The following is a 19,629-nucleotide window of genomic DNA, read 5'->3' on the forward strand; positions in this document are numbered from 1 at the left end:
TTTGCGCGCTGACGTCACAATAGATGACCAGTGGGGCGTTTCATGAAAGGACTTGTCGGACGTTTTACCCGACAAGTCCAATTTTATCCGACAGTTACCATAGTAACAGTGCCTCTCAGCCGATGTCAGATCTGACAACTTGTCGGATGAAAATGTTGATGAAACACTCCCCAGGTGATTAGTCAGGTATGAGCTGATTTTTCTCCTTATCTGCGCTTACTGCAGATCCGATGTGAAGCTAAGAAATTGGAATTATTCCATGGACCATTTTTTTTCAATTCCTCTACAATTTCAAAATACTTAATTATAGTGCTGCAAAGTGTGACGAATTTGACCCCGAGTTTGAATAAAATTTTGGAGTGGTTTGGAAATTTTCATCACAAAGATACAAAGTTTTTGGTGCGTTTTGGGTGTTTTAAAAAGGACATAAACTTTGCTCAAATAAAAGTGCTGATGAAAACAAGCACGAAGGCCCATATATTTCTCAATGTTTTCACCTTTTTGGTATACTTTTCTCGGCAACTTTTCAAAATTTGCTAAGCATTTTGAATAAACTGCAGCATTTCTTGTACTTCTCAAGTTTGTTATTAAAATTTGATTTTTGAGGTTGAGTTTTTGTTATCTCAGTCGCGCAATTTCAAAGAACAGAGAGTGCTGTCATCATGTTCGCTCATTTGGTCTACGTAGCAGACGATGCTAGCCTGCTAGTATATAATATACTTACGCAGACCCTATTGCAAATCAAAATCGATTCCGGACTCGATATTAATTTTGCTTCTTCAAACTGTATATAGTAGTACAAGAACCCCGGACAAGAACACTGTTATACTTTCAACTTGAAATGCGTTAATTGTCTCAAATGAAAAGGGATTAGGAACGGAAACTATCATACGTTATAGTCTTGTACACAGAAATATGCCATGTTCTGAATTCTGCCTGCTCGATCTCAAAGTTTGGGAGAAAAATGAGCCTGATGTAACCAATATACCAGTCATGTAGGTAATCTATCTAGCATTAAGACAATCAATCTCGACCTTTTTTACCCTTAGGGATACTTCATCAGCATGTCCAGTGGGAAAACAAAGGTGTCTCGAAAATACGCCGGTGCCGTTGCCATAGCAAGAGTTGTAAGGTCAAGTCCACCCCACCAAAATATTGATTTGAACAAGTAAAGAAAAATCAAACTAGCATAACACTGAAAATTTCATCAAATCGGAAGTAAAATAAAAAAAAGTTAAGGCATTTTAAAATTTCGCTTATTTTCACAAAACAGTGATATGCACAACTCAGTGAAATGAAAATGAGTCAGTCGATGATGTCCATCACACACTATTTGTTTTGTTCTTTTATTGTTTGAATTACACAATATTTCATTTACAGATTTGACCATAGGAACCGACTTGACTGAATCCTATAGTATTAAACAATGCTAATTCCACATGTTCAGGGAGGAATTATATAATCACTTTAATTTTCACTTGACAATGAGGAGAAAATTAGAATATTTCATATCTCACATAATAAAAAACAATACTGAGTGCATGGGTGACGTCATCAGTCTCATCATTTGCATACCAACCAGGATGTGCAAATAACTGTTTTGTGAAATTAAACGAAACTTTAAAATGTCATAACTTTCTTATTTTACATCTGATTTTGATGAAACTCAAGTTCAGTATTATGCTTGTTGAATTTTTCTCTTTTTATAATATAAATTAATTTGTTATTGGGGTGGACTTCTCCTTAAGGCCTAATGAACAGTGAGATAGTGAATTATTCGTAATATCAAATTAATGGAATTTGATTGAATTTTTACAATCTGGTGTGAGATTATTAATAGTTAAAAACAAATATCCAGATTTCTGCCTAACAGAAAATCGGGTACAACTCTGACTTGAACGCACACACAGGTCACGGAGTGACCCTGAGTGCAAACACGGCTGTCTGTGTTACAACTTGGGGAGCGATGCATTTTTACAATAGGGGTGATCAAACTCACTGGAGGGACTAATTCATTTATAACAAAGAAATGTTAACTACAGTACTCCTGTTGAATGCTCTGATGAAAATTATATATATAAAGAAATTTCTGCTCGCGCTTTGTGCTCTCATTAAAATTTTGAAAGATCCCCTTTTATTATTTTCATGATTTACAAAACATGAATAGAATGTCCCGTTTTTAGGTCTAAGTCTCGATTTTTTTTTCCGCTCGCGCTCGCATCAATTGTTTAGTTACATAGCTATCTTGTTCACGATTAAGATTGTCCATTCTCCCGGGGGGGGGGGGGGGGGGGGGGCAGGGCCAGTTACATTGACGAGTGGATACCATGCGCGACCAAAAAAACACGTAAAAAGGATGTCCTTTTCACGATAGGGCACGTTACGTACGTAACGTGATAAGGGTGTCAAAAACACAAAAATAATGAAAAAAGGGTATCTATTTCGCTAAATAAATTACGTGTTTAGGGTCGAATTTGCGGGGATGATAAAACAAAATTAAACGTTTTATAAAGGATGTCCTTTTTGCCCCTGCAACATACGTGTTTAGAGTCCTATTTGCGCGAGGGGTAACAATAAAACATTCCTGTACTTGTTATAGGGGTTCATTTCAGGGAATATTTGCCAAGAGTATCGTTTTGTTTCCAATACTTATTAAGGGTATAGGGTTTCACACGCCAATACTTGTTAAGGGGTGCATTTTCAGAATATGGAAATTACGTGTTTAGGGTGCTTTTCGAGACCCCATGGTCGCGCATGGTATCCACTCGTGAATGGAAGTGCCCCCCCCCCCCCCGGGTCCATTCTTTATGTAGAAATGTCAAAAATTTTCAGCTCACGCTTCGCGCTCGCATGATTTGATTGCTGAAACTTACGTCTCCATTTAAGGGCAGTCCTTAACAGGTACCTTTTCGATCAGTTCAAAACACATATGAAAATCTTTCTGCTCACGCTTTGCGCTCGCAATATTAATGTAAGGAAGATCCCCAATTACTCATCCTTTTCATAATTTACAAAACATGAATAGAGTGTCTCGTTCAGTATGTCTAAATCTTCCACTCGCGCTTCGCGCTCGCATTAATTGTTTAGTTATATACTTATTCTGTTTGAGTTATAAAAAGTACTTCGAATTTACATTCTTCTGGTAAAAATGTCAAAAAAATTTCCGCGGCTCGCATTATTTGATTTTTAAATATATTTCTTTATGGCTAACTGCATGGAATTAACAGATAAATTTTCCATCAGTTCATTTCTGCTCGCGCTTCGCGTTCGTAGTAGTTGCAGACACATCTTTTTCCGGATAACAAAGATATTGCCCAGAATGTTCAAACGTATCAATTTGTTTGCGCTCCTTTTTTGCAGTGCGTAGCGTGTTAAATTATTTCCCTATGGAGAATAATAGAAAATACGCCGTTTTTGACGGATTTGCTAAGATATCTCCCAAACGCGTCAACAAGGTGATCTATCAAAACAGAATAGAATAGAGCAGATTCTCACCTTGAACATGATATGATTTTCATTTAATTTTAGTCAAATTAAGTTCTGTCACTTTTGAGGTTTTTGGAACCTTTCTTGATGATTTTGGAAATCCATTTGTACATGAGCCAATGGGCAAGTGCGGGAAACGAAACGTTTGGTGCGACTTCACATTGTTGTAAAAAAATATATACGTCACAATAGACCCTATCAAAAAAAGACATTTTGCAGAAAATGCTGTAGATTGCGAATACCTAAGAATTATTTTGATTGGATAAAAAAAACCTCTGTCACTTTTCACATTTGCAAAAGCTTTTGCAATAATTGGTCACTATAGTTTGGCGGGTTCAGCCGATGGCATTGTGTGTACACAGTACACACGCATAGCTAGGCAACGCAGCGCGTGAAGAATTTTGCACGTTTTCATTATTCGTACAGCGACGACTTGAGTGTATGTTGGATAGGACCGTACCATTTTTGACCGGGGGGTGTGCCAATGAATGCAAGTGATCAAGAAGAGTTACAAAACTGAAGGGAGTGAGAAAACAAGGAAAGTGAGAGGGAAATTTATGAAAACAAGTAATGCGAGGAAAATGACAAGAAAAGGAGAGAAAGGAGAAGAAGTGAAAACACGCAGCTGAGTGCGCGCTCACGATATGTAAGTTGAACACCCCTGCACCGCAATGTAGCAGGCCGCCACTATACACGTAGACTGCCTGCACGATGCGAAGACAGCGGCGCGTATTAGTGACTGTGCGTTAAACGTCCCATTTCTATGCCTTATAAGAGGAGCGTTTTTTGTACACAACAAATTGATATGTTTTAGGAAAAAATACACAAGATTTCCAACTAATATTTAGCTCGCGCTTCGCGCTCGCATTATATAAACAAGGATTATGACATTATATTATGTATGTTGATTAATAAAAAGTGAATATATAGGACTATACCCTTCAAAGAAACCAAAAAATCATCCGCCGATAGGGGAATAGGGCTAAAAAAAATTCCGCCCCCGCCCCCCCCCCCCCATTGGCGAAGGCTGGATCCACCCCTGTGTAGGGTCTAAAAATGCCAAATTCTTTTGAATGCGCAATTCTTAAGAACATCCATTTGTGTGAACTTCAGTGAAGCTCTACAGCAAAAAAAATCAAGCACATGGACCCATATTAATTTTTGCATCATTTGGAATATTCAGGTGCTTATCTATGTGCAAAAATGATGACTACGGAACAGACGCCAGACTTTTGCTTGTTGTCGACCCATTTTGGGCTGTTTCAAGCCAATTCGCAGTACTTTGGACACTGTAGGCCTATTATCTGAAAACAAGCACATGGACCCCACGTTATGTCTTCAGAATACATTTACCCTACAAATCTAGGACTAAGGAACCATTCGTATTTTAGACATTTTGAGCGGTAGTACACTTTTGCCCGATAATTAGGCGCATTTTAGACTGTTTCAAGCCACACTTTGGACTCTGGTAAACCGAGCAAAATGGACCCCATATTTTTGATAATTCAAAATCTTCAGAATATGCAAGTTTAGAGAGTATATGATGAAAATGACATGGATTTTGAATGTTCAAGTTGGGAGCAGTATACAGGGTATACGGAACCATTCGTATTTATACATTTATATGGACCGCCTTAGACTATTGCCCGTTTTAGGCGCATTTTAGACTGTTTCAAGCGGGGTTTCAAGCCAACTCGCAATACTTCGGACACTGATAGTTTATGAACGAGAACATGGACCCCATATTTTTAACTTTCCTACACCTTTGCAATCATTCCTGTACAATTTTGCTGCGATCAATCGACCTGATAAAAATGACATGGATTTTTAATAAAGTGCAGCTTAAACTAGGCCTATACGAGTAGATTCACACGAAGATTGTATGCACCGTCCTTGTAAAAATTAATGAAGGTGCTGCTGATTCCAAATGGATATAGTTTTGCCAATTGAGATATAATTTCCTACTTGGGTATCCACTTAATAGTATACATATCCTGAAAATTAGATGAAGTTTGATGCGATATATCGACAGAGTAAAGGACGATTTAAACTCATTTGGTGAATTCATGAGGTCATCTAAGATATATTCTCTTGATTGCGCAACATTTCATAATCTTTATACGGCGACTTATGAAGTTCCGTAGAAAAAAAATAAGCACATTAACCGTATATAATCTTTTTGCATTTTCATATTAATTTTTATTACGCATAGATACCGTCTTATGTCCCTACGGCCTAGTATTTTTTAGGTTAGAGCTCTATAATTCTAAAACAAAAATTACCGGTACCGCGGTACCGGTACCTATTTTTTTCCGTCCTCAAATCCTCTTAGGTTTTTTTTTCTTTCTTTTTTTTTTCGAGCCGGCTAGCCGTGGACGTGGCCGTGGGTTCGAGTCTTTGGTTCGAGCATGGGACCGATATGGGTCCATGGTTCGAGTATTTCGACAGGCCGTGCCGACTCGACGACGACGACGAGTTAATTTGCTCAGTACCATACCGTACTTGCTGATTTTAACTTTATCGACGACAAGAATGGTGAGAATATATAAGTGGATTTGCTTATTTTTTTAGTTATTAAGTGATTCATAATGTTATTGATCCTAATAATCTGTTGTTTTTATTTTTTTTTATCTTTTTACACAGGCCCAGTTATTCACGCAAAAGCAGATTGACGGTAAGTTTGAATACTTTTTTTGGTACGTGAACAGCAGCTTTGTGGAGGCTTAGCTAGCCAGATGAGTTGGATGGGCCGCCGCCGCGCCAGGCGTCGTGCTATGTGAAGGATCGTACCGATCGCTACTCGACATTTTGTGCGTCGCTACACTTCTTTCTCAGACGTCAGATACCGGTACATTCGGAAATTGGGTGTGGTCGGAATATTTATACTTATAGGCTATTCTAGCTTATTGGGATTTTTGGGTCAAAGTCGTTATCATCAATTTACACACAACTGATGGCAAAAAGTGGGCATAATCGTGATATAGTCCCCAAATCCAAAAGTGGGGATAGAATCACACCTAACAACAGAACGCATGAGAATCACTTCCTTTCTCCAGATCACAACTCTCGCACAACTTTATGTGGCAAAATGATAACACACACAAATGAAACACATTATAAACACTAGTATTCTCTCCCTATTATATACTCGTGATACAGTCCCCACTCAATGGGAAATCGAGTTTGATCTTCACGGCTGTGGGGACAGTTTCAACAGTATAGTATACTCGTGATGCAGTCCCCACGCTATGGGATACACAGTTCACTTTGTACGCAGTGGGGACAGTTCCAACCGTATAGCTATACTCGTGATTAGGTGATACAATCCCCACGCTATATGATACACAGTTGGTTTGGCACGCAGTGGGGATAGCTCCAACAGTATATCATACTCGTGATACCGTCCCCTTGCAACAGAAAACAGTTTCCCGATGCAATGTGACAAGGATAAAACACATTTGGGTATGGTTGCGGAAGCTGTGGGGGGGGGAGTTTCCCAATACAAAGTGACAAGGAAAATCTCCTTTTGGTATTACAGGGGCCGCGAAGGGGGGGGGGGGACTTTAGCCCCTACCTTTTTCCAAAACATAAACGTAGAAATGTGACCATAGGATTTTGGTCAGCCCCCCATTTTGAAAACTATTCTGCGGCCCCTGTATTATTACCATCATCATTATTGGTAATATCATTATTATTGTTATTATTCATTATTACTATCATCATCACATATCATTATTCTTTATTTATTTGTTGTTATTATTATTATCAAAATAATGATATCATTATAGATATTCTTTATCATTGAAAATATGCCCCTTCCATCCATTCCGTTTCTTGCAATATTTAATTCCTTCAAATAAAATCGCTGTACAGCGTGTAGACTCATAAATATTATCATCATTATTATTGTCCTTTTTTCTTACTGTCATTTATTTTTACTTATTATTGTTATAATAATTTAAAATGACATGGATTTTGAATGTTCAAGTTGGGAGCAGTACGGAACCATTCGTATTTATACATTTATATGGACCGCCTTAGACTACTGCCCGTTTTAGGCGCATTTTAGACTGTTTCAAGCGGGGTTTCAAGCCAACTCACAATACTTCGGACACTGATATATAGTTTATGAACGAGAACATGGACCCCATATTTGTAACTTCCTTACACCTTTGCAATCATTCCTGTACAATTTTGCTGAATCTGATAAAAATAATAATAATAATCAAACTCGATTTCCCATTGAGTGGGGACTGTATCATGAGTATATAATAGGGAGAGAACCCTAGTGTTTATATACAGTAACAGTGTGTTTCATTTGTGTGTGTTTAATCATTTTGCCACAAAGTTGTGCGAGAGTTGGGGACTGTGTTCTGGAGAAAAGTGATTTTCATGCGTTCTGGTAGGTGTGATTCTAATAATCCCCACTTTTGGATTTGGGGACTGTATGACGATTATGCCAAAAAGTGATGCTATGGTCCATGCGGATTTGATATTTTCAAATTTTGATATTTATTTTTCTAAGTAGGCCCACCCGGCTACCGACACCGTACATAGTTTTACATGTTTTAGTGAAGAGTTGATGAAAATGAAAGGTCTGATCCTTCTTCTCCATCAATCATGTTTTTATTTTCAATTTTGTGGGGCCTTGGTCTTGGGGGTGTATATGGAACTCTACCCCAGGGAGCCCAGGGGTTTACCATGTATTTGGCCATAGACATGGGACAAGGGTAATTATAGTCAAAATATTTATCAAACTGTATTGTGAAAAAAGAAATTATGCACTTACCACGATTATATGGATGAAGGTCTAACGTGTGGCAGTATCCTGACATCGAGGCACAGACTGGAACCTCAAAAAAATTTAAAGTTCTCTCCTACCCCAGTCTCAATCTGCCATTTTGTTATGAATTTTGAAAGAATTAGGAGAGATATCGCGACAGAACTTTTTGTTTTTTGAGTTTCCAGTCTGTGCCTCGATGTCAGGATACTGCCACACGTTAGACCTTCATCCATATATTAGAGGTAAGTGAGCATAATTTCTATTTTTACTATTCATTTTGATAAATATTTTTACCAAATATTACCCTAGTCCCATTGTCTATGGCCAAATACACGGTAAGCCCCTGGGCTCCCGCCTGTAAAGCGGGCGGGCGGGAGCTCCCTGGGTTAATGGAACTCTTGCCTTATTGAATATTGGAATTCTCTTAGTAAATCTCTTCTTCCTAATCCTATCCCACCCCTCCCCCGGGCAACAACACAAGGGTAAAATTGGTCTACTAGTTCTTGGGAACTAAACATATACCAGGCAGTGTAAAAAATTAAAAACAGCGTGTACGGAACGGGATCACGGTAGTCTGGAAGTACGTATACGGTGCATGCTAGAGCTGTGAATGTATATGTGGGCACGGCACTAGCGGAGGGAGTTGTGATGCTGTGAGTGCATGCAGACCTCGCATGCGGTTCTCGTGCTGGAAAATTTTGACAGGGCTAGGACTAGGGAACAGATGTTTTGTAACGGGTCTTGTGAGCGGGGCGGGGCAGCTTCTGAATTGAACTTTTGACTTTTGTCATGCGGAGTACCAGTATCTAGAGAACTGAAAATTAGGTCTGATAAAGGGGTCTTCAAAGCGGCATGTCCCCGTTCCACCAATACATGTATGTATGTGAGTGCCCCTCCCCCAGGCCCTCCCCAACCACACTTAATTTGCTGGCAACACAAACCTGATTTTGATTGCTTTGGAATGTCTAAAATGAAATTGACTAGAATTTTTTCTTGTGTTAAAACTAAAATATGGTGGCCATGCGTCTTGAACTCGCCCCATTTATGTTACATCGCTGATTTCCAATGATTGCACACCCATGAGCATAAAAATAGTCATAAACTATAAAATATTTATTGTATCCATATCCAGGGCTCGACACTAGCGGCGGTCCGACGGTCCCAGACCGGTAAAAATCGCTGTCGGGCCGGTAGATTTTCAGAAATAGGAAGATTTACTGGTCCGACATGACCAGTAAAAAATATCATTGTCGGGCCAGTAATTTTTCTGAAAATAGCACGATTTTAAGGGTCTGACATAAAAAGTAATAAAAACCATTGTTGGGCCAATAACTTTTCCAGAAATGGTCAAATTCACTGCAAACCATTCCCCCCTGACAAATTCTGTCATTCACACACACAGAATGAATCACACGCAAGTATTACTAGAGTAGATACAGTGTACATGTAGCTAGCCAGCCACACGATCCACATGGTAAATTCTCTACTGGCTGCGCGAACGAAACTTGGCTAAACTCTGGCAGAAATCTCTCACATAACTGTCAAAATTCACGGTTCATACTCATGAAAGGCTCTTATAATGTCCATATTTCCTAAAAATTGGAGTAACTCTGTCATTTGTAAGCAGTAAAAGGAAAAATTTTCACTTCTGTTTGGTTCAAACAGATCGGGTTTCGGGTGACATCGTCTGAATACATATTAGCCCCACATATGCATTTATGTGTGTGTTGATACACTTGGTTTCTGACTTTCTTTCGTAGCTACTTTAATTGAGCCAAAAAGATACTGATAAAATATTTATGATGATGGTTTTACATGGAGCTTTCTTCCTCTGTTTTCTTCCTATCTTTCTTTCCTTCTTTCTTTTCAATCTTTCTTTGTTTCTTCCCTCTCTTCTTTCATTTTTTGTTAAAGTTTTTCTTTTATTTTCCCTTTTTTCTTTAATTCGTTCTTTCATTCTTTCTATCCTTACAGAAAATATTTTTCTCTATTTCTTTTTTATCTTTCTTTCTTTCTTTCCGTCCTTCCTTCCGTCCGTCCTTCCTCCCTTCCTTCCGTCCTACCTTCCTTCCTTCCTCCCTCCCTCCCTTCCTTTTCCTTTCCTTCCTTCCTTCCTTCCTTTCTTTCTTTCTTTCTTCCTTTCTTTCTCTCATTCTTGAGTCCATCCATCCTATATTCATCCCTTCTCTTCATCCTTTCTTTCACTCCTTTTTACCCTTTTCTTTCCTTCATTCTTCGTTACTTTCTTTGTTTCTTCCATCCATCATACCCTTTCTTTTTTCATTTCATCCTTCTTTCAGCCCTCTCTTTCATTCATTCCTTCCTTTCTTCTATCTGTCTTTTTCTTTCCTTTTCCCTAAAAGTTGTTAAATCTATTCTTTTACCTTTCCTTTCTTTTTTTGACTGCTTGCTTCCTTTCTCTCCTTTATTCTTTCATTCCTTTCTTTGTCTCTCAGTCTTTTTTCTTCCTTTCATCTATTCTTTTACTTTTTTCTTTTTGTATTGCTTGCTTCTTTCCTTCCCTTTCTTTTATTATGATATTTCTTTTCCTTCCTTTCCTTCCTTCCTTTTATTCTTTCTTTTCCTTCCTTCCTTTCTTCGTTTCTTTCTTTCTTCGTTTCTGTCTTGCTTTCTTTTTGTCCTTCATTCCTTCTTTTTATTTGGGGAGGGGGGGTAACAAAAGGCTACAAAAATAAACTTGCGCCTTTTTTAAATGTTTTCTTTGTTTTGGGGGACCAGTAGATTTTACGTTCGGACCAGTAAAAATTTGAAAAACTGGGTATCTACTGGTTCGGACATGAATAGGTTGGACCAGTAGAAAAAATAGGTTAGTGTGGAGCCCTGCCATATCCATAAAAAATGTACTTTTTCTGAAAGGAATTTTCATGAGGATTCAAAAAAATTGCTTTTAAAATGAGTTAGGATGAACAACTCATGAGCAAAAATGTTTGGACTCTTTAGGACACTGATACAATTCAATTTAAGTATTTTGTTTTCTGTGCTCCTACCATTAATAAGTCTTAACTGTATTTGGATTGCTCATTTGTCTACCTGTTGTAGGTACCTTTAAAATTGAGACCAAAATCAAAGGTCTAACCCATTGAAAACCAACATTATGCATGTTGTTTAATGCTGACAATACCACAATCCCATAAAGTCGCATTGTAATTTGTACTACTTTCACCATCCCTCAAATACCCTTGTTATATTCTTTATATTGAGCGCAGTGTTGAGCCTATCACTATTTAACCTGAAAAATAGAGCTTATACTCGGCTTTCGAATGACACCAATTTCATGACATTCTGTCTCCATTTGGCCAAAAATTACATCATAATGTGTTCTTCTGCGAGAATTTTTGGTGTCTTTTTTGTAAGGAAATTTGGGGTTTTCTTAACTTATTATCATTAATTACAATTGATTAATTGAAATAGCTTGTGAATGATGTTGTATTATTATACTACTTATCTCAAGCTTTAAAATGAGAACAAAATTAAGTCTCTAGTCTAGCCCCTTGTATACCAATATTATTCACCTCGAAAAAAAGAAACGTGACTCTCCCATACACTTTGTGTGTACTGCTCCCCCCCCACTCCACCTTCACCATTTTGTATTCTATCAGTGGCGATGGTATACATTCTATTGCGCTCATTTTTTTGTCTTGCATAGCAGAGCGAGACTATAGGTGCCGCTTTTCCGACGGCAGCGGTGTCAACATTGAAATCTTAACCAAGTTTAAGTTTTTGAAATGTCATCATAACTTATAAAGTATATAGACCTATTGACCTAGTTCATGAAACTTGGACACAAAAGTATATGGACCTATTCATGAAACTTAGAAACAAGGGTTATCAAGTATCACTGAACATCTTGCCCGAGTTTCAGGTTACATGACCATGGTCAAAGGTAATTTACATGTAGGGTCAATGATCTTAAGACCATGTTGGGGGTATCAATATTGGAATCTTCACCAAGGTTAAGTTTTTGAAATGTCATCATAACTTATAAAGTATATGGACCTATTGACCTAGTTCATGTAACTTGGACACAAAAGTATATGGACCTAGTTCACGAAACTTGGACATAAGAGTAATCAACTATTACTGAACATCCTGCCTGAGTTTCAGGCCACATGACTAAGGTCAGAGGTCACTTAGGGTCAATGAACTTATGCCATGTTAGGTGTATTTAAGGAATTGTCATCATAACTTTAAAAGTTTATGGACGATGACACTTGGACACAAGAGCAACCATGTATACCCAAATATCTTTGGTGATTGGTGATTTTTTTTTTACCTGATTGCTAAGAAAGCATGAATGCTTGTAAGCAAGCAACCAGAGGACCGACGGCTTAAGGTCCCCTCCGAAGGACCTGGTACTGAGGATTAATACCTTACCAAGGGCACTAGCGCACCAAGTGGGAATCAAACCCGGGTCACCGGAATACGAATCCCCCGCTCTACCGACTGAGCTATCGCACCTGTGCACATTTCAGTTCAGGTCACATGACCAAGGTCAAAGGTCATTTAAGGTTAACAAGCTTTGGCAGTATTAGGGACTGGGTATGTTGAATTGGCATCATAACTTAGGAATTTTATGGATCTAGTTCATGAAATGGACATAGTATTTTATTATCTTTGAGTCTTTTCTTTTTTGAATAATTATTCAATAGCTGTTTTCAAAGTCAGCACTGCTGCTATAAGCTAGACTGCCAGAGGCGTTCCACTTGTTTCAGATATGATAGAGTATGGTTAGCTTTAGATTGATATCAATTTCATGACGATATCTTTCCATTCGACTGAGATATCGTATGTTAAACTGAATGAAAATTGAAAAAGCGATCGCCAGCCAATCAAAATCGTGTATCGTGGTAGATGTCTACCACAGCCTATGAAGTGCGCAGGGGATACTTCAGTCTGTGGAGGGAGAGGATGCCGTGAAGCCAGGTGAAGTGTCAGCGGAGCACATCCTGACTGAAATAGACTGATCGTTCGATCTAACCTTTTCGCTGATGTACATCTCATGAAGCAAATTAAATATAATTACAGTATGATGCCAAAAAATTACTAGTACACTGAATTACAGTATTGGTTTTTTTTCTTCTGGTATGCACTGTATTGTATTTTATAAATATAGCACACAATATTTACATGTATGTAAACAGTTGAGGTTTTACAGTCAAATATCTTTACATTGTTCATTCTTTTCTTTAAAAAATAGAATACAAGGAGTGTTTTGCACTCTATGACAAGACGAGGAAGGGGCATATTTTTGCTGATGAACTTACCAAAGTAATGAGGTCACTTGGGACTAACCCCTCTGTAGAAGAAATCAAAGCTTACAGAAAACAATATGAAGAGAGTGAGTAAATAATAAACATGTAGATAACTTGGTTTATTTGTTGGTAACATGAAATTCCATGACTTTTTCAATATTTTTTTATGAATTCATGTTTCTTACATTCATCTGTCAGAATATTGGATCTTCATTGGTATTATACAGCACTATAAGGATCTAGAATTAAATAATTAATATGAGAAAGCCTAGAGAAGATATTAACATAGAAAAACTTTCACTTTGTGTACATCATAAATATGTATGACTTTTGTTTCTTTTCCTGATTCAAAAAATTTGAAAACTTTTCATCAAAATAAAGGAATGGTAGAAAGTATAATCTTACAGAATAAACATTTAATGATATTGGATAAACAGGTTTGAATTTATTGCTGACAAAGACTTTGTATCATTAATTTAAAAAATTAAAAAATTTGCATTTTCAACATGTCGCCTAGGTCCTAAATGCTACTCTGAAGAAAAAAACAAACAATACCAACTTGAATTATTTGTATTCAGTTAGTGGCCCCAGGGTGATTTTAGAAATATAAAAGATTAGAGGGGCAAGCCAGTAGTCATGTTTCACTTCTCCAAGTCTTTGATCAAAGTGTTCTTGTGCCACTAGATGCAATGGTCAATACATTGTAAGAGTTATTATCAACCATATGATATTTACAGTATGTACTTGCCAGAGAGGAAAATACCTAAATATACAAGTTTTAAATCTGTTTTTGTTATCTCTCTGCTGCAGATGATAAAATCTCATTTAGTGATTTCTTAGTGATCATGTATGAACAGCATAAGAATGAAAACCCTTTCAAGGAGATCATGGATGCATTCAGATTGACCGATACCCAAAATAGAGGATTTATCATGGCTTCGGAATTCCGCAACATCATGACTAAGTTCGGAGAGAAAATATCTGATAGGGAAGGTAGGTTGAGATTGTTCACATGTACAGTACAGTTGGAGTCAAAAAGTTATGTCAAAAGTTTACACATCTACATGTGGGAAATTTAATGTTATTTTAATCATGTAATCTCCAAAATAATCAAATAAAAAGTACCTTGGTTTTAACTTAAACTTGTTCTATAAGTTTAAGTTGCTTACTGTATATGTCTAAAATATTTTTTATTAATAAACCCTGACATTTGGGCAAACATTCTATCTAAACAAAAATATTTGATTTAGTTATGGACTATAAATACTTTTTAAATGAAATGAGAAAAAATCATATTTAAAATGTAAGCTTGAGATCAAATTTTGCATTTTAAAAAAATAAATTATTTCTAAGATAGAGCTATAATAGAGCATACTTTTCATTGCATGCATTATGCAGAGCTGCCAAGTAGTACTGATTTTCCGTATTTAGTACTGAAAATAGAGAAGATTACTGATGGTTTCATGCAAAATACTGATTTCTAAAGTTTCAATTTATGTGTTGTTCTATGGTATTCCTGTGAAAATACTAATTTCCTCACCAAAATACTGATTTTCAGCCTTGAAAATACTGAAATGTTCTTGTTCAGTTTGGCAGCTCTGATTATGTATAATGCCACTTCTTAAAAGGAGTAGGATAAGCCCTTCAGTGTGATACCCAACAAATATTTTTGGAGATTAAGTATATTTCATCACTTTGTCAAGATATTTTTATGAAATTTCCCAGGGGCATGCACATTCTGAGACTCTCAAAACTATGTGAGTATGCCATTGTAATTTTCAGATTTATAATTCTCTCTTTTTTGGGGTCTCCTTTATTACGCAGTTGATGACATGATGAGAGAGTTTGGAATACAGAAGAATGGCTTTGTCAAGTACTATGATATCGTGCCTAAACTCCTTGAACCAATCCCGGATCATTATAAATGATGACTGACTTCCTTAAAACTTGAGAGTAACCATTCCCTCTTCCTCTCTATTGTTTTGATACAGAAAAGACAATGTGATTGACCCCAGTATGAAATGATTATAGAAGCCCAATCAAATTCAGAAGAATGGATTATACATATAGAAATTCAATAATTTATTTACTAAAAAAAAAAAGAATCTGCATACATACAATGTATAAAGCATATTTCTTGTATCTTATACTATTTACAAAACCTCTCATTTGTATATTCCAATGATACAGTACTGTTGATGGTTTATTCATCTCAAAATATTTGAAAGTGCCTGCAAATTTTATAAAATTTCGTTAATGGTATTATGTATGTAATTCAATTGTAACTGATCATGATTTGGGGGATGTACAAATTATGGAAGGGAGAAGATGTTGGCAGTAATCATATGGAAATCTATTTAGAGGAAAAGAACAGGAAGTAAATCTAGTAAATCTAAATGATTGTAAACCTACTTGCATTTTATATGAATTACAATTGTACATTTTGATAAAGCTTGAAGTTTGACGATTACCTGTCACTGAAACATCAGTATGATTTTGACAGAAATTAGGAAGAAAAATTGATATTGTCATTTATGTGACATGCACATTGTCTTTTGTATTACCTTATAATTCAGATTATTTTTTTGTTGGGGAGGGGGTGCTTGATCCCCCTGCATCAGCACTTGAAAATTTATTAATTTTAGCCAGGAGATATAATCATACATGTACATTCACATAATTTGCTATACAGTGCATTTCACAAAAACGAAACCGAGATTTAGCAATGATGTTTCTGTGTGTGCGCCCTTCTAGGCGACCTAGATTTGCTGGCTCCTCCAAAAATGTGGCTTTGATAGATATATTGCGCTATACAAATGCTGTGCATCATCAAAATCATCATCATTAACTTAATCACAAATACAATAGACAAATGACCTTTCATTGTAAAGCTTATAATCCCCTCCTTCATCTGGTACAACCAAAAAAAATTTGAGTGAGTAAAAACAATTTGAAGGAAGGATACCAAAAAGTCACTTGGCAGGTGGTATCTGGTTTTCAAAAAGAAAATCAAATTTTTAAAATGTTCAATATCTGTTTTTTTAAATGTGATACATCAATTGCAGAAAATTGTCGAGAAATCTCAAAGTTCTGTTAATTTATAATAAGGCTTCAATTTCAATAATTTCATAAAATAAAGCTAGCTTTCAAACTTACTTGACAGTCGACACTACGTTTTGTTGACGATCATCCATGCATAAAGTATTTTGTTAACCATGTGATAGCTTTGGTGGGAAAGTGGTGAAAACATGTTTGTTTAATGAAATTATGGCAATGCAAGCATTGTTTTGAAGGAACAGAAGTTTGTTATTTCTTGACCAAATTGTGATTGAGGCACCAAAATAAAGAGCAGACATTTAATCTTGGGGGTTTTCTTTTTGAAATTCAGATAGCCCCTGCCAAATAACTTTTTGATATCATTTATTGAAATTGTTTTTACTCAATCATGTGTGAATAAAAAATATTGTATACTGTACCAGATGAAAGAAGAGATTCTTAAGCTTTACAATGATAGGTCATTTGTCCATTGTATAAATAAATCATTGCCAAATCTTTTTTTTTTGTGGTTCGCACAGTATATCAGGTTTATTTTTATCATATTTTTTTCATATCTTGTTGTGCACAAAATAATGTTTTGAGCAAAGAATACCTTTGCGCCTTGCCCTGAGATGATGCCAGCTTTAACCCCACTCCAAGATGAAGGACAAAGATTTTTAAAATATGACAATCTGTATCAAACTGGGACATATCATTATCATGTGAGTGGTCTTAGGCGCCTGACTAAACATGGCATTTAATCAACAATGCTCTTTTATCCTGCATTCAAATGAATGCAAATGCTTTACGCATTCTTGATAACTAAGTGTGCACTTGTTTAAATAAAGAAGAAAACAAGAAAGATATTGTAATCTTGATGTAAGAGGCTGATAAATTCATGCAAGAAAATCAAGAACTGTGAGTAAATTGTTTTTTCATAGTTCGATTTTGTTAATTTAAGGTATGAAATTCAACATAATAGTATCTAGCATTTACGAGATGCAGATTATCTAGTTGCCTAAACAGTGGCACTATATATTACCCTGGCTATAGCTCAAGCTGCTAAGGGTGCTTGATGCATTCAAGGAATTAATCCTTCTCGGTACCTCACCTGGGTTAAGTGCAGCACAATGGGGGTAAATTTCTTGCTGAAAAAGTCTGTATTACCATAAGAAATAACAAAAAGAACATTTTAGAGGTATTTTATAATCCATCAAAGGCAAAGTTGTTCATATGACATCACACATCATTGTTGCATTGCCAATAGGAGAATCTCCAGAGCATTAGTGATCGCAATATTAAAATGCTCATAACTTTCTCATTATTGTCTGATTTTTCTTAAAACTTTCTGTGATCTTTTTCTTTGGATTTTCTGTTTCCACACAAGCCCCCCTGTTCCAAAGGTTTTATTTCCCTTTAATTATCAAATAATTTAAAAAGTAGTAGCAGACATTATTTTTAGTGTTGATTAAGATTTAGCTGCTGGTACATGTCAAATTTATACCCTTTGTTTTCACTGCACTCACTAAAAATAAACCACTAGTTTATTAATTGAATAACTAATTTCATTTACATCTCCATTTCCAATTCAAAGGTTTATGTTCTTAATAATCAATTATTTGAATAAAAATAAGCAATGCTTTTTGTTACTGCAGCAGAATTTAATGGCTAGCATAATGCATCAAATAATCCCGGGGGGGGGGGGCACTTCCATTCATGAGTGGATACCATGCGCGACCATGGGGTCTCGAAAAGCACCCTAAACACGTAATTTTCATATTCTTAAAATGCACCCCTTAACAAGTATTGGTGTGTGAAACCCATCCCTTAACAAGTATTGGAAACAAAACTCTTGGCAAATATTCCCTGAAATGAACCCCTAAACAAGTACAGGAATGTTTTATTGTTTATACGGGTCCTTCGGTCGTCGGCTTTATCCTATTTGGTTTAGTACGACCCCACCGTCTACACCTCGCGCAAATCGGACTCTAAACACGAAGTGTTGAGGCAAAAAGGACATCCTTTATAAACATTTTAATTTTGTTTTATCATCCCCGCAAATTCGACCCTAAACACGTAATTTTCCTAGCGAAATAGATACCCTTTTTTCATTATTTTTGTGTTTTTGACACCCTTATCACGTTACGTACGTAACGTGCCTATCGTGAAAAAGACATCCTTTTTACGTGTTTTTTTGGTCGCGCATGGTATCCACTCGTCAATGTAAGTGGCCCCCCCGGGCAAATAATGTAGGATAATGACAATTGGTTTTGCATTTGGGTGTGGATAGTGTCGCAGGCATGTATCTACATGTATTCTACATGTATATGTAATTTGTCAAACCTGGATATTATGAGATGTGTGAGTGAGTAATACATGTATTAACATTTTGATTGCATGTTTTTATGAAGTTCGAGGGCATGCCAAACCTTCCATTGTTTTCATAACAATACCTCATTGAGGCATGTAATAACACGCAGATACAATACTGTATTTGAATGGGGCTTTGGACAATGCCTATGGCTGTGAAAGGTTATTATCGGTGGCCTATTCTGATTAGGGGGGGGGGGGCTCCATTATACTGTTGTAAACATGAAGTACATAATGAAAGTTGTGAAAGTTCATCTGTTTTGGTAGAAGATACTGGTGAGTGATTAGATTCTCATGTAAGGCTTCAAAAGGCTCATCACTCCTTGAAATGACAAGATGCCTGGGATTTATTTTGAAGGGATTCGGATTAGAAACAATACACTTTGATTTGAAAGGTTGTTAACCCTCATACTCCCAGTGTATTTCAAAGCCTGTTATTACCGGGGGGGGGGGGGCATAATGCCCCCCTGAGATCTTGGCCATAGGTTGCTCGATTGCCTAAGTTCACAAAAGACCTTTTATTTTTTTTAAATCAGTTGGTACAAATGTCTTTCATAACACCTTCAAATTCTGACCAAGGAAAAGATGGGTTGTAATTATTTTTGTATTTTATTGTTTTTCAATTTTCTTATGTATTTCTTTGCTTTTCTTCAAGTGTTTACAGATCCATAAGGGTGGGTG

The 19,629-nt window shown here is 36.6% G+C and overlaps 1 protein-coding gene across 1 annotated transcript; it reads left to right on the forward strand.

Annotated features, from left to right (window-relative positions):
- The first annotated feature begins 5,847 nt into the window (after positions 1-5,847).
- Positions 5,848-18,103, forward strand: LOC121409900 (calmodulin-like protein 4). The gene is made up of 5 exons (XM_041601682.1): positions 5,848-6,021; positions 6,130-6,160; positions 13,488-13,628; positions 14,353-14,535; positions 15,367-18,103. Exons 1-5 carry the CDS (start codon positions 5,914-5,916, stop codon positions 15,468-15,470), a joined length of 567 nt encoding a protein of 188 aa, XP_041457616.1. The 5' UTR covers positions 5,848-5,913; the 3' UTR covers positions 15,471-18,103.
- The last annotated feature ends 1,526 nt before the right edge of the window (positions 18,104-19,629 follow it).

This window comes from Lytechinus variegatus, chromosome 3 (genome assembly GCF_018143015.1).
Source record: "Lytechinus variegatus isolate NC3 chromosome 3, Lvar_3.0, whole genome shotgun sequence".
Classification (NCBI taxonomy): domain Eukaryota; kingdom Metazoa; phylum Echinodermata; class Echinoidea; order Temnopleuroida; family Toxopneustidae; genus Lytechinus; species Lytechinus variegatus.